Source organism: Strigops habroptila, chromosome 2, assembly GCF_004027225.2.
Source record: "Strigops habroptila isolate Jane chromosome 2, bStrHab1.2.pri, whole genome shotgun sequence".
In the NCBI taxonomy this organism is placed as follows: Eukaryota; Metazoa; Chordata; class Aves; order Psittaciformes; family Psittacidae; genus Strigops; species Strigops habroptila.
This window is the reverse complement of record NC_044278.2, coordinates 98,007,022-98,022,846: the sequence shown is the minus strand read 5'-3', so window position 1 is coordinate 98,022,846 and position 15,825 is coordinate 98,007,022. Positions and strand designations below refer to the sequence as shown.

The following is a 15,825-nucleotide window of genomic DNA, read 5'->3' as shown; positions in this document are numbered from 1 at the left end:
CACTGACTATGAAGGAACTCAAGGCTAGGCTGCTGGCACTGGTACCTTAGCTGACTACCTACGGTTATGTGGAATGAGTCAGGGACTCACAAACAAACAAACACACTACAGGAATGGCTATTTCTGTTTTCTTTCTGCACACTATTAAGAAGGTATTAAAAAAGAGTCTAAGCCTTGAACTAATCTTATTGATAATGTGTCAAACCTTTTTTATCTTCTGTTAGACTTTCAGCTTGTCTTAATGTCAAATACTGTGTAATTGAGTCATGTCTTTTTGTGAACCATAACAGGGCTGCTAATGAAGCCCTTAAGGATAGCTATTTAAAACAACCTCTAATTTAAATGACAACATTACCCTGGTAATTAAATATTATTATCTTTTCTGCACAGCAGGCAGAGTAAAATGTTTACTTTTCCTCTTCATCCACCTAAAAAGCCTAATGAGCCTGATCCTGTACTTGAGCATCAGAGCATAGACATGTTGCATTGGTCTTTCTCTCCCACAGATGTTAAGGACCCTCACATTTTTTCAATATTACTCAGGAAAGAAACACATTCAAAGCATAAACCCCATGATTTGATGTAATAGAGAACATGCCAGACCATGTTCTTTCTTCTTTTATTCATATGCATTCACCTTTGGCTGTCCCCTGATGTTCAAAGCATTCTGCGAAATCCTTCATTACTAAGTCCTTGCTTGTTTGCAAGTACTCGCCAAGAACTGAGTCTATTCTATCCCTAGCAAAAAAATTTTTACTTTCTTATTTCCTCAAAATGTCTTACTTTTTCAAAATATCTCAACAACCATTTATTTAGCCTTTTGCCTTGCAAAAATTTTGTATCTTTCACTAGAGGAGTATTTTATATGAGTACAATAATGGAAACAGTAAATATCAAATTAGAATGGCAGGACCTGAATTAAAGAAAAAGGTTTTTTAAAAAAGCATAAAACACCCTATTTATAGATTCCATAGAGATTACAGAAGTCAAGTCAAGAATGAAACTGAAAACTGAGTGGATATACTGATGGAGAAGAACATAGGGGAGGCAAAGAAACGCAGGAACTTCAGTAGTTGGCACCGTCAACTACTGCTATTGTGATGCTATGTACTGCTATTGTGATGCTATGTGATGCTATTCAGTCACATATGCAGAGGACAGGGAAATCCACCTCCAGAATGGATGCAAAGTTGTATGGAACTGATAAAGAATAGTAATAAATCACTGGATAGTAAAGAAACAGTCCTTACCAAATCACACAGCTGTGTGACATTTTCCCTAAAGAACACTGCCAGTTGCTGTTGTATATGGTATTGAGAAGCAAGTGACAGTATAAAATGGTGATGCCAGAAGGCATTTTCCTTGATCACAACATTCCAGAGAATCTCTGAATGTTGAAAAACTGGACACCCAAGTTGAAATAAATTCCACTGTAACTTTAGCTATAGAAAATGACATCTAAGACAGCCATCAGGACCTCTCTTCGCTAGCCAAGAGTAGTTGCAAAGGGCAAATAATCTCATATGAACATATATGAATCAAATTATATTCCGGAAGTGCCTATTCCTCTCCATGAACATAGAATAGGGATGCAGTCTGATGTTGAAACACCTAAATTTAGACATATGTAAGTAGTGTGCCTTACTCAACTATGTTCCCATCATCCGTGACTACCTAGCTAATACAGTCAATGGATGCTAGGGAGAAATTACCTTACATCTGGAAATATAACTGGTACCTACATACAGACATCTAGTGCTGTTTCAGATGTCCTGAAGTATGCTAGCCTTTGGTTCCTTGTCTAGAACAGCACATTTCCCCTGTAGGTATTGTGCCATATCTATCAGCTCTGTTTACTCATCTCAGATAGGTCATCTCAAATAACATTAGTCAGCAGTGTTTAGGAAACTAAATTGATCGCTAGTGCCTGAATCATGCGCTAGGACCCATTGACTATAAATCAGTGAGTCCAAAAGGACCTTGCCCACCTAGCTGACCTATAAACAACAGGTAGACCTTAAAGAGGTTTCAATTCCTGCATCTTTCCTGACATTTGACGTGGTCAAGTATATTCAAGTAATCTGTACAAGACTGAGATACATGACACAGGAAATATGCATTATTGTAGAAAGGAAAGCTGTCGATCTGTTGAATACCTGAAAAATCTTCTAATGTGGAGTGTACAGGATGTGATGTGTGCAGGAACAGTCTGCAACCTCAGTTCTTTGGGGATTGCTAAGCATTTGCCTAAGCAATTACATACCACATAAGCAGATCAGTTCCTGAGTGTGTCTGCAAAGCACGACATGCAGCGCATACAACCTGCTAAATAATCTACTTCCATTATTGTGAGACCAAATTTAACAAAAATATAATTGAAAAAAAATGTACAATTCTCTCTGTTTACTGTTGTTTGGCATGCCTTCTCACGGCTTTTAAAGTCAGGTCCTGTAAATTTAGCACCATATAAATGTAAGTGAAATTACCCCAAGTTAAGCAACATAGAAGCAGAAGAAAGACTGGTTATATTCTATATTTACTCATGACAGTAATGAAATAAAACTGATTTATTTAGACAACTGGCAAGCTTTTCATAATCTTTCAGTGAAAACTCAGCATGCCTCCCTCAATCCTTCCTTCAGCCCTCCTGACAAGTACTTAGCAGATATTGATGTGTTGTTTTCCAGACAACTGAAGCTGTAACTAACAATAGCACTTTCTTCTGGAGTTTTGTCCTCAAAAGGCATAATCTTTACTTTGTTGCCATATTTTAAAAGAAAGTTATGAATTTATTTTAAGGTAAAGAAATGAATGACACTGTATTCACAGAAGTAAACAAAGAAAAATTCCCTTTCTTATCCCAAGAAGACATTCTCTTAGGCAGATATAAACTTTAAAAAGCCCTCAAAATTTTGTTGAAGCAGAATAAATAGAGCAATTCTATGGCAGGTCTAAGCAGGAAATTTATGAAGCAACACAAAAGCAGAAAGCTTTACTATTTTACTCTTGATAGCTAAGGCCTACAACAAAAACAAGGGGTAAGGAGGGAAGAGAAGAATGCACTGTGGACATCTGGTGGAGCAAAGAGCAGGTAAATTAAAAGTACCAGCAGACAGGCCTAAAGCAAGTTTGTTTTGGCTGTCTTATTTAATTATTCAATAAACATTTATCTTAATGGAGGGCATCCTGCAAAGCAGTGGAAAAAAATCACACTGCAGCAGCATACACAAGTTTCAGCCAGCATGTTCAAATGTGCCTTGGTTAAGCAATCACTCTAACTTGGGCCAATTGAACCTATCACAGGCATGGAAAGATTAGAGCTTGGACAGGAGGTCAGAAGGCTTTGTGTAAGAGCCTCCTACAAGGTATGTGACAGAGGAGGGGTTGCTTGAGAGTGTCCTGGGAGCTAAGAAACACTAAAAATAGAAAGGGGTTAAATACTCCTCTATGAGTTAGATGCCTGTATGAGCTCTTCATGCTGCAAGGGCAGTTAATAGAGCTGAAAAAATACTAAGTATTTGAAGGTCTTGGGCTTTGCCAAAATGACTTGCAGTGAGGAGTGAAGCACAGCTGCTTGTGCAGCTATGGCAGAAGGTGTGGTGAGCATGAAGGATGAGCTGCACAAGGAAGTGGGGTGGAAGCAGCCAGGAATGGGCTGCCCCCAGATGGAAATCCCACCACAGCTCAGTCTGGGGCTCATCACCCAGCAAAAGTAATTAACCTCAGCTGTGGGTTACATGCTCTTGCAGGGGTGGGAGGAAGAACAGCCAGATACCCAGCAAGCATATGGAGGGAGGAAAGAGGGCTGTAAATTCCTATAGTTATAGGTTCACATTCAAAATGAAATAATGTGCACTACCTTATTTATTCACCTTGTTCAAGGTTTTTTCTCTAAAATTTTGTTTCTTCAGGAAATGTTTTGTTATTGTAAGCAAAAAAAAATAAAAATAGTTCATGGTGCTAAATATATCCCAGTTTTGTAGGGAAGCTTGTACTGCATTAGTACTGCCTCCTTCCAACTAAAAGCCAACTTCTGTTGCTGCCAATCACATTCTAACAGAAGGGGTGTGCACTGCTGGTTAGGGATATGCACTACTGGTTGTTCCTGCTTGAGGCAAACATCCCAGCAACATTTCTTTTAGGGAAGATGCAGAAATGGAACTGAGAGATTTGCACTATACTTCATTAACAGCAAGTCTCCTCTTTGAGTTAATTACTGCTAGCAAGTGTTCAAAATAAAAAGATGTTGGTGTTCATGAATAGTTTAACTAGAACCATGACGAGAGGATTGCAACTTTTGTGCAGCATATAGCATTCAAAGGTTATTGATGCCTTGAGACATCATTAAAAAGTTAGTGGTGACATCCATTTCCCCGTATGTGGGATCTGAGCCTTCAAGATCTGAAATCTCTCACCACAGGGTAGAAATTGCAGTTGATACAGTAAGTTGCCTAACTTGCATCTACATTTTCAATGTCTAATGAAATAATTCTTCTAATTGAAGTGCCCTGTTTCCTTGCCCAGCTAAGGGAGTAGAGAGAAACATCTCTGGAGTTAACTTAGATGTCTTATCTTGACCAGACAAGATCTCCCTCTGTGCATACCTCTGTCTTTTGACTGTATAAGGCATTTGCTCACATACTTTAGGAGGATTGCTTCACCAGAATTAAATGTTGTATTAAGCAGATGTGCTCCCACCCTGTGATTATAAATAACATTTTTTTCTAGCAGCAATAAGCAGAGCTACTACAGGGATACAACATTTAGTTCTGAGGTCCTGCTTGACTAACCTTATCGCCTTCTATGACAAGGTGACCTGCTTAATGGATGAGGGAAAGGCTGTGGATGTTGCCTACCTAGACTTTAGTAAAGCTTTTGACACTTTGCCACAGCAGAAACTGGCTGCTCATGGCTTGGACAGGTGTATTCTTTGGTGGGTGAAAAGCTGCCTGGATGGTCAGGCGCAAAGAGTGATGGTGAATGGAGTTAAATTCAGTTGGTAGCCAGTCATAAGTGGTGTTCCCCAGGGCTCAGTATTGGGGCCAGATCTGTTTAATACCTTTATCAAGGATCTGAACAAGGGGATTGTGTGCACCTTCAGTAAATTTGCAGACAACACCAAGTTGGGAGGGAATGTTGATCTGCTAGAGGTAGGGGGGAGCAATGAAGCTAATGAAGGGTCTAGAGCACAAGTCTGTTGAGGAGCAGCTGAGGGAATTGGAGTCGTTTAGCCTGGAGAAAAGGCGGCTCAGGGAAGACCTTATCAGTCCCTACAACTACATGAAAGGAGGCTGTAGTGAGGTAGGAGTTAGTCTCTTCTCTGAAGTAACAAGTGATAGTACAAGAGGAAATGGTCTGAAGTTGTGGCAGGAGAGGTTTAGATTGGATATTAGGAAAAACTTCTTCATCAAAATGGTTGTCAAGCATTGGAACAGGCTGCCCAGGTATGTGGCTGAGTCCCCATACCTGAAAGTATTTAAAAGATGTGGCACTTAAGGACACGGTTTAATGGTGGGCTTGGTAATGTTAGGTTAATAATTGGACTCAGGGATCTTAAAGGCCTTTTGCAACCTAAACAATTCTATGATTTTATAATGAATTAGAGCAAGACTTCAAGTATGTGTATCAGATAAGCTACTTACATAATTTATGCTATTTAACAATCTGTGGAGACTTTATCTGTAAACACAGAGACTTTTATATGATTTACAAAGCAAACATATGACCTGTTTTAGAGTACCTAGCTCTTGCCTGGAAAAATGTTTATTAAACCGTTTGAATGCTATGGTTGAGAGCCTACAGAAATGGGTCTTTTGGAGACATGAATCCAAATGTGCATACATCACCCCCTCAGTTATGCGATTCGTAGACTAAACACATGTTCCTTTCATGTTAAAAATGTCCAAATATTATTAGAGTCCATTTTCTTTGGGGTTTTGTCATTTTTTACATGGACACTTCTAACTGCACCTTTCCATTCTTTTGAGAAATATTCACTTAGACAGTGACCTGCTAACACATGGCAGCTGTGTTTGTGTTTTATTAAAATTATTTTGTTGAGATACTCAATTTTGATAAGGAAGATTTTTTTTCTTTCTATCTATTCTGCTTTGTAAAATAATATGATATGGATGATATTAGATATGAGCATTACATTGTCAAAAATGTTAAAGTCCAAGTGAAGTAAGAAGAAACTGTAGTCAAACAAAATGGCTTATTGAAATAAAGTTTTTAGACATTGACATGACAGATTTGAAATGATTTGACATGTTTTCATTGAGAATTTCACTGAATTTGTGACATTATTGTGAAACATTTCCATTTCACTGATTCTGTATTTTACATAGAAAACTAGTGAAGAACTGATGATTGCATTTTGAAAAGTCCTCTTTTGAGCAGGAAGAAACAGATGGCTTTTATTATCAGTAACAAACAACTTTTTTTTATCCTGCAGCACCATTTTCCTAGAAAACAAGAATTGCTTTATGAAATTTGAATATATTATTGTATTTAACATTTGATTAACCAATTAATAATTTAGTGATTCATATCAGTAATCATTGCTGTGTGGCTTATGTGAACATAAAGGTTTATGTTAAAAACAGCTGATCCATGATGAGTTTTTCCTATATATGGGGGAGTCTTATCTCACTTCTCGTTTGCCTGCAAATATGTGAGTAAGCTAGCCTGAAGCTGATTTCCCTGAAATATTTTACCTAAAATTCTTATTAATAAATCCTATACTTTTGCTAAATTTAACAAAATTTAAACAAACAAAAAAAAAAGAACTAAAATTACCTGTGTTAAATTGTTAAACCACTCCCTCTTTCACTCCTTCTCTCCCTCTTTGTCAGTTCAGTCTCTGCAGGTGCTAACCTCATAAAACCAGGGCTTGTCCCTGGGAAGTGGGAACTGCTAGAAGATCAACCACAGGTATTTGGGACAGTTTTAGTAGTTAAGCAACTGAATTTTTGGTAAACACTGATTATTCAGCTCTACAGAATGTACTGAAAAAAGAAATGAAAATTTAGAAATGGTTCTATGTCCTAGGCAATTAATTGTAATAGCAATGTAAAATGACACATGGTCCTATTTTACTTGTCCTCATTCTTCATTATTTTGTTACTTTCAGCTGCAATTTCTGGTCTTAGACTGGATGCTCTGAACAACCAGACCTGATGGCTTACTCATGGAGCTCTGACCTCAGCCCCAGTATAGCATTACAATGTCCTTTGGTAATAGCATGAATAAAGGTTGAGATGTTGGAGATGGGTCATACGAAGGGAAGGCAATGCATTCTTACCTGTTTTGCTCTTTTGTTGGTAGGGTTTGGGTTGGGGTTTTTTTGTTATTACTATTTTGTGGGATCAAAAAAACACAAATCCATTTTTGCTCCTGTCGTAATAGAAAAGTTTTTGGTGGAGAACTGACTCTTGGTGGTCAAGACACATGGGACAGAGGAAGTGGATATATTACCCCAAACCAGTATTTTTTAACAGGTTAAATCCAAAATAATATATTAATGGCTAATTAAAATCCAGCCCACACTTTTTTCTACCTTTTTTAAAAAAACAAAAGTGATAAATTCAACACAGAAAACAGGGTTTAATAGAGACAATTTTGAAGTAATTGAAGACCAAGACCTTTTAGCCTGATGAATGGGCCATTAAAGGACTGTCTGCAACTGCCTCAAGGAGGGGCAACCTCAACTTTGTAACTAATCATAAAGAGGGGAAAACATCATTATCATTAGTATTATGGGATGTTTGAGGGGGTTCATGGGACTTACTTACAGGAAATTCAGAGTTATGGGATATGAGAAGGGGTCTCGTGAGATTACTTAAAATTTATTGTGGGATGTTTAGGGGAAGGGTAAAGGGTCAGGAAGAGTCAGGGAGGAACAAGCATGGCAAAAAAGAGAGGAGAAAGCAATCAAGGGGCTGGTCTGTGTAAGCAGGGCTGGTCAGTATGCTTGTGCCTGAGATGGAGACCAACCCTGGTGTTTCCACCTGACCTCCTGGCCAGGCTTCAGTGCTCAAGCAGAAAGAAACCCCATGCCCTGGAAGCTGCTGGATTCAGTGGCTCTTGTAGCACCGTTAACACAAGAAGTAGAAAGACCTGTCTTATCTATTTTCATCATGATCTCTATGCATCAGGACAGCCAGAATCCAAGCATTTCTTATGCCTGAGTTAAGTTTCTTTGGAGCTGTACCTACCAGAATAGTATTGTAATAATCAGAAATAAACCAACTGATCATTTACAGCGGCTGCTATTTGCTCCAACATCTAGTAGGGAATACATTTAGGTACACAAAATAAGCTATCAAAACTTGAATCTACTTCAGGGAGACTCAAATGGTGGGAAATATTTATAGAAATTAAAACTGTATGTAAAAAAAAATATTCGCTTACATGGAATTGTGGCACTAAATCAGTATTGTTTTAACGTTTGCTATTACAAAGAATCAACAAAGCATGATCAGCTGTATTACTGCAATCTAATTAGACACAGGAATCAGATGCAACTATTAAAAAAAAAAAAATCACCATACAGATGTCTCTTACTGTCTCTATCTCAAATAAAGAAAATTCAGGCTTTGTATTCAGGTCTAGGAAAAAAAAATAAAAAATGGAGAGGTCAGAATTTTATTTCAAAGCATTAATCCTTTGGAAAACAGAAGTCCAAGCTAGAATTTCTTAAATGTCTGTAGCACAGGATTGGCATTTCAAGAAATAGAAACAGTAGATGTTAAGAAAAGTCTGGAATAGTACCATCTGAAAATAATTTATGAAGGCAGTGAATATGTTGCCTAAAACATTATACTATCAAATATAAAATAATGCAACACATTTCCTGAAGTGAAAAAATGCTTATTAGAACACTTATGAAGTCAGAGGTCAACTCAGATGTTTTTCCAGCAGTACTTCAGTAGTTCCTTACCTTCGTGATAACTTCTTAGCATTACTAAATTGCATTTCAAGCGGATGACAGAATCATTATAGGTTTGGTTATTGTACCTGCAAACCTTTATAACGTACTTAATATTTTAATGCATTTACTATTATATTTTGCAGAACAGATATTTAGCAGTGATAGATAGACTAGTTCAATATAACACAGAAGTTTCTTGAGCGTTTGCCATATTTTATATGAACAAGTAACATTTAATTATTAACAGCATTTGTCGTGCCCACACACCTCCAAAGTTCAGCTGATTTTGCATGTACAGGTTCCAAATAAGATGATCAAACACATTCTGACATGACAATGAACAGGGATCAAGTGAAGCTTTGGAAATATCAGGGGAACTGTCTTCCTAACTCATTTTTTCTGTCTTGATTCTTTTGCTTTTACATGCATACAAGAACTTAAGTATTTTTCAAAGAAATGCAGATATTTTGTCATTCCAATTGAGTATCTATATAAGTGAAGCAAACTCACAAATTTTTAACTGTCATGGAAACCAATTCCCATACAACTCCATTTTGGATTCTTTAGGAACAAAATGTCAAAAATTTGGGGAGTTTTTAATTTTATGTTTCATTATCTATTTATAATAGCTATTTTTTGAAGTAATATTTCTCTAGAGGTACCTGTAGTATTTTATAGGTGTATAAACACATAGCCTCCTTTTTCCATCGGACACAATTAAACTTAGTTTGAAGTATGCTGTATATATTTCTCATCCTATTATTGAAGAGCTCTTCAGAGCACAACTACTGGAGACTATGTCTATTCAGTTGCAAAAGAAAAAAAAAGTTTCTTTGGATCTGTGCTATAACAGAACATTTTAAATTCTGATACTATCAAACTATAACAGCCACTCAAATTCATCTAATTAAAAATATAAAAAAAGGAAAGACCCTGTAGAACAAAAAAAAAAAAAAAAAGATAAGCAGCAATTTGTCTCAGTTAAAAGGATGTATTTCAGGCTGTTATCTATCACATTACTACTACTAAATATGCTTAAATATTCTCCAGCACACTCACCTCTTTTTGACGGTACTTAATTGCCAGTTTCAATCTTGCAAGATCATTACCACTTTGTTCTTCTATCAAGCTATTATCATCTCTGTAATTAAGAATAATTTCCAATTCCCTGGAACTCCGTGTCTGATCCAGGAGATCTTTTGCAAATTGCTTGCATTGCCTTGACAGTTCCTCATACTCCGACTTAAATTCATTTTCGACTTTACTCAGTTCCTGCAGCTCCCAGCTCAGCTGAAAAGCAGTAAGAAAAGGATCCTCACTGGACAAAGCAATCAATGAGGGGCTCGCCAGAGCCTTGTAGATATTAAGTCTGGATCGAGAGTGGCGGAGGCTGTCCACATCTGAACTTGAGACACATTCAACGCAGTTACAGCGGACCTCGTGTGGCCTGGGCACGGAGACTCCTTTCTGCACAAGGAGCTTTATGATTTCGTAATTGTTGGTGTGGGCAGCCAGAATAATGGGTGTGATGTCCGGTGTAAACTCTGAAAACTGCTTGTCCAGAAGCACTGGTGGCACCTGTGAAAAAAGGTAAAAAGCCTTACAGGCCTCTTCATGGAACAAGAGCTATACAAAATTAAGCTACAAATAGTTCAGCAGGTAGTACACTTCCTGATGGATCTTTGCTTCTGGCCAGAGTTGAAGGAAACATTTTAAACATGACAATTCAATTAGCTAAGATAGCTTCTTTCCAGTTAATAAATTGCTATGAACAGGGTGTGATTTTTCATAAAACCTGTTTGTATGTAAAGAACCCACAGGCAACGATTCATTAGAGCAAATGATTAGGTAAACAAGGAAGAGTCAGACACAAACACTCCTGTCAGGTGCCTTGAAGTGCCAGCTGTGAGCAAGATGGAAAAGCTCTCTTGTCTCTCAATGGTTAATCTCAGTTTTACAGGGAAGACAGAATCTTGGAGGCATAATTGTGATTCCCCGTAGGGACAGGACACAGACAAGTTACACAAAATAAAATGGGCCAGTCAAGGAGATAGGTTTTCTTAAAGAGAACGTTGGAAATATGACTGTGTATAGAGAAGCAAAGATAATCTGCTGCAAAAAGCTTAACATCTTAAGACTCAGTTCTACATTCGCATGCGCAAACATACTCTTTTCATAGGAAAATGGGGGAGTTGGTAAAACAAGGGCCCCAAAAGAGCATTTTTAAAGCCTCTTCTGGTGCTCATTTCTGTATTTTCAATCTTACTTACCAGAAGCCTGTAAGGTCGTTCATTTTAAGCTTGTTTCTTTATTTTACAATACCCGACTCTAAAGTCTTTCCCAGATCAAGACTACTTGTTAGACTAGTATAATGAAGCCATATAAGTGTAATTAGTGTATTATAAAAAAAGAAAAAGGTACTGGCATCATCATACGGACTGCCTTTGGTCCACAATCAATAACCAAATACAAACTCAATCCACATCAGTGAGGTGCTCTGAGTGATGCACCTTTAGGAGGAAGAAAAATGGAAAACATTTGACTCAAAGTTTTCTGAAGGCTAGGGAAATAGATGGCCACTGGAAGGGGGGAAAAATGTTTCGTAGAAGTCTTATGACAGAAGAATGACCTTGTTGCCAGGTGTAAAACAACACAAATAGCTGTGTTTTTTTAAGAAGAAAAAAGTTAATAGGAAACAGGTAAAGCATATGAGAACACTGTAAGAAGGAGTGGAAATGAGCTGTTTAGAGCCTGGGGAGGGAAAGAAGCAAAGCAAAAAATGGAGTACACAGAATCAGACAGAAATCCAGTGGAAAAGAAAATAAGAGTAAAATTAAGCTGAAAAGAAATGGTAGTCTGTGGATGTAAATCCATAAATAAAATTCACAGATCATTTATTTTTTTTCTCCCTCTTTCTAATGAAGACACTGTATTTTGTACATTTTTCAGTTGTTCTACATGAAAACCAGCTCACGTTTTTTCAATGGGACTGTGTACATGTATAAGAACTGCTATGTGTGTGGGCTGTAAAACAGAGGACTGAAGCACTAATTAGCTGAATGAGAGAATTACTTTGGAGGTGGCCACTTATTCATGTAAAATGGGGTGGAAAGTCAAGATTGGAGAGCTGGCATTTGGGATTGTAACCACACATCCCTAGGGAAACAATCCCCACCTGGCCATAGCGTATTGCTGACCTCAAGTAGCTGTGCTGGATTCTGAGAAGGTATCAGTGGGCGAGGTCCCTTTTCTCCCTTCCCATGCACTCAAACACGCATGCTTGGCTTGGCACTGGGTAAGTTTTAGAGCAGGACTGGGGGATGCCTGAGCTAGCACACCCACCCTCATGACCCCATGCAGAGGGAGCAGCTGTCCTCACAGTCCTCCCCACCAGCTTATGGGAGATGTTGACGACCAGTGGTTGTGAGCCAAGCAGCTCCTGAGCAAGTCCTCTTCTGCTTGCTTTATTCTAAGGCACAAACAAAACAGTGTAGTGTGTGCAGGCATACAAAGAAATATAGGTTTGAAATTACCCAGAAGGAACTCAGCTGAGAATGTACGTAAGATATGGATGAGGGTAACAGGTACAAGAATAAGCAGAAGATCTGAGCAGTATGCCTAGTCTAAGCCGTGGTCAGGAAAAGAAATATAACCTGGGCATATGTCTTTTCAGAGGACTCTATGGCTGTGTCCGCACTGTTCTGTTGGGTCTCTTCCAGGGCACCTCTGTGTCACCTGTCACCTCCAGGCTGAATGCTGTGCAGTGCCCATTACAGGATGACCAAATGCCCAGATTGCTTCGTTATTCCTGTCCAGTGTGAACTCGGGTTTGAAATCTGTATCTGTTTTCTCACCTGTCTATGGTGTCAGTGGGGAAAATGACACCACTTTCCATGAGACCTCCCTGGTTATTGTAGTCTCAGATTTATTCTCTCTTTTACTTGCATATTATATAGAAAAAAAGAAAGCACACACATGCATACACACGCTTTTCCTGCTTTTTAAATTGCAACTGTGACCAATGCTTTTGAGTTGAGAAAGAGATGAAACTGGCAGTAAAATTTTGCATTAGTAGAAGTGAGATTTTGGGCTACCATAGGTCTGAAAAAAGTTTACAGGGAGGAATGCATTGTGGTCTGACAGCATCTGCCACAGTTAGTGAGACTCTCTCTTGGCTCCAGGGTCAGGGTACCAGGATGTAGAGAGAGCTGCAAGGGCAGAAAACTCAAGGATACAAAGCTGTATCTCCAAACTCGCTGACTGCTCACAGTATTCCTCTGCCACTTAGCACGTCATTATCTTTGTACTTTCTGACAGCACTAAACTGATATTTGCTTCAAGCCCTGCCAGAACTGAAGGCTGTCTTAACATGTCATTAACCACAATCTTCTCTGAAAAATTAACAGAAACACAGCTTCAAAAAACATGGTATTACAATAATTGACTTGTATGTGGGGTCCATTCACTCAAAAGCTGCTTGTTTTTCTCATAACTTATCAAAACCTTTCCTCTTATCAAAACTCAGCTATAAGGCTAATGCACACATTTTGGAATTCACACCATCAGAATCCACCCAAATATAGAAGTGCGTATTAAATAATTTCAGCCTTAACTTGCAGAAATATTTAAAGGGCAAACCCTAAGACTGCAACTTTAATTACATCATGAGCTCAAACCCTGACCCTTTACCTCCTATTTTAAGATTTCCTACTCATTTAAACGAAAGATATACGGAATGCCAAAGCGATAAGGTCAAGTTATTCCCTCATCTGCAGTATAATGAAGTACTTACCTTTTGAAGTTCTGAGTGCTCTCATGGCACTCAGAATATTTCAGCATTTAACTGTTGACCCAGAGTCCTTGCTCTGAAGTCACCAGACTTATGATGAATTTTACTTTCAAACTACTGAAATTATTCTCTTTAAAGAAGCCAAAACAAGTAACAAGCACACGTTGATATCAGCCGCACAATCTAAAGCTTTGACAGATCACTCACAGAGAACATAAGAATCTTCCTTAAATCCTGGGAGGATGGGAAGCTACTATGTCTTACAGTCACTGATTGTGACTACCCAATGCTTAGCAGTGGTGTCTATTATACACTTTTCAGTTAATATGTCAAGTGCAAGGCTGCTTAAACTTAGAAAGGTCAAATTATTTTTGCTTTCTTACATTTTGTTAAAAATTTTCTACTTCAACATTATTTTCAGGGTGGAGCAAAGCAGTTTGGTGATTGTGTATGCATATCTGTGTGGGAATGAGTAGGCAAAAAAGAAAATAAAGCAGAAAAGAAAGCACAGCTCAAAGTCTGCACACTTCTGTGCTCAAGGACATGAGATTTTTCTGTTGCATTCCTTTTTCCTGTACTTAACTGTAAGTGGGAATGAGTCAGTCCTACTTAGATATCTAACAATTTTTTAGATACCAAGTGGAACAGCCCTCTTCAGTATGTCTTTAAGTTCCCTGTATGGCCTGTGTGAAGAGACGCCCCTTTGCTATGACAGATAGAGAAATCTAGGCCAAATTAATGCCTATTTTCTGTCCCTATGACATCAGAGTAGAGAAACCGATGGCTGATGATCTCTTAGATACCCAGGAAGTAGAAAAAGATGTTTGGAAAAGGAGGAACATAAACCTTGGGTGTGTCCTTTTCTCCACCTAGATTTCCCACAGTGGCTCTCATTAATGCAATATCTTGTCAGAGAGAAAACTGCAGTGCACATTTATCCACTTCTTAAGTGCAAGAGCTCAGAATCTATGTAAAGTAACCTATTTCTTTGGGCAAATGGATGGCCTGCCTGGTTCTTGTCTTTATTTATTTACAATTATTTTTCCTTTTGTTTTAAAGAGCAAATCCTGCAATGGCTGCAAGCAGTTAGGTGAATACATTTCTGAGTCACATCAATCATGACAGCATGATTGCAGGAAAAACCTACAGCAAAGGAAAAAAAGGATATATGACAGATAACAAGATGAATGCATATGTCATCTCATGCAGTACCACATTATATAAGAAAATTAATATTATAAAGGTGTGTCATCAAGCTCATCAGTTGCTTCAGCACTATTGCTCTATTGCTGTCATCAGCCAAACAGCTTGAAAATGCTGAACTCTACATTACAGTACAGCCCACAGCGTAAAAGTTATCCCTATGCATATACAGTTTTCTGATTTACATTTTGGTTTGTTGAGTTCTTCTCTCCTTTGGCTTCATATTATGTCAGCTGAAACAAATCCTGATTATAATGACGGAAGTAACTCCACCAGGAAGGATTCAAAATATCCTCCTACCCCAACTTCTTTCACACAGTAAGAAGCTACCAGATAACTTAAATGATTTGAAAATATGACTTCAAAATAACTTGAATTCAGTTGCCACACCACTGAAGGAGTCTGTACAGAGCCCATCCTGAAAGCCATGCTGAAACTATCTTCACAGGCTGCACAAACTGCATGCCTGCAGTGGTGGCCCCAGATTTTGGCCCAAAGTCCTTTTCCCTGTCCCAGGGTGCTTGCTGTGCACTGCACAGCTGGCATGTTGTTTGGTCACTGAATGTGTAAGACAGGAAAGTGGATGGAAGTTGGCAAGCTGAGCTCAGGGACAGCATCATTTCAGAGCAGTGTGTGTGGTACTAGTCATGCAACACCCATTTGGTATATTGTCATTTTCTGTTTTCTATAGGTATCTTCCCTGGCCTCCCCGGAAAGGGTTCAACTTGTTAATTGTCCTTGGACTCATTACATTTCCTGAAGATAAGTATCACACTCTTAAAGCGCTACTGAAGTATTTTCTTTGCTTTTACAATATCCTGCCTCCGCGTCTATTCTTTTTGTAGGAAACGGATGTATCTACAAAACCTCATCCACTGTAAGTTTACTGACAACAGTCTGA

At 38.4% G+C, this 15,825-nt stretch overlaps 1 protein-coding gene across 2 annotated transcripts in view; it reads right to left on the bottom strand.

Moving 5' to 3' along the window:
* The window catches only part of TRPC4 (transient receptor potential cation channel subfamily C member 4), a 134,813-nt gene that overhangs the window by 51,655 nt on the left and 67,333 nt on the right, over positions 1-15,825 (bottom strand). For both annotated transcript variants that reach the window (XM_030477059.1, XM_030477058.1), the window contains exon 3: positions 9,992-10,510. Coding sequence is in view for 1 of the 2 variants with exons in the window: in XM_030477058.1 (XP_030332918.1) it covers positions 9,992-10,510 (519 nt within the window). In the remaining variant the exon portion in view is untranslated. The remainder of the gene's footprint in view (positions 1-9,991; positions 10,511-15,825) is intronic.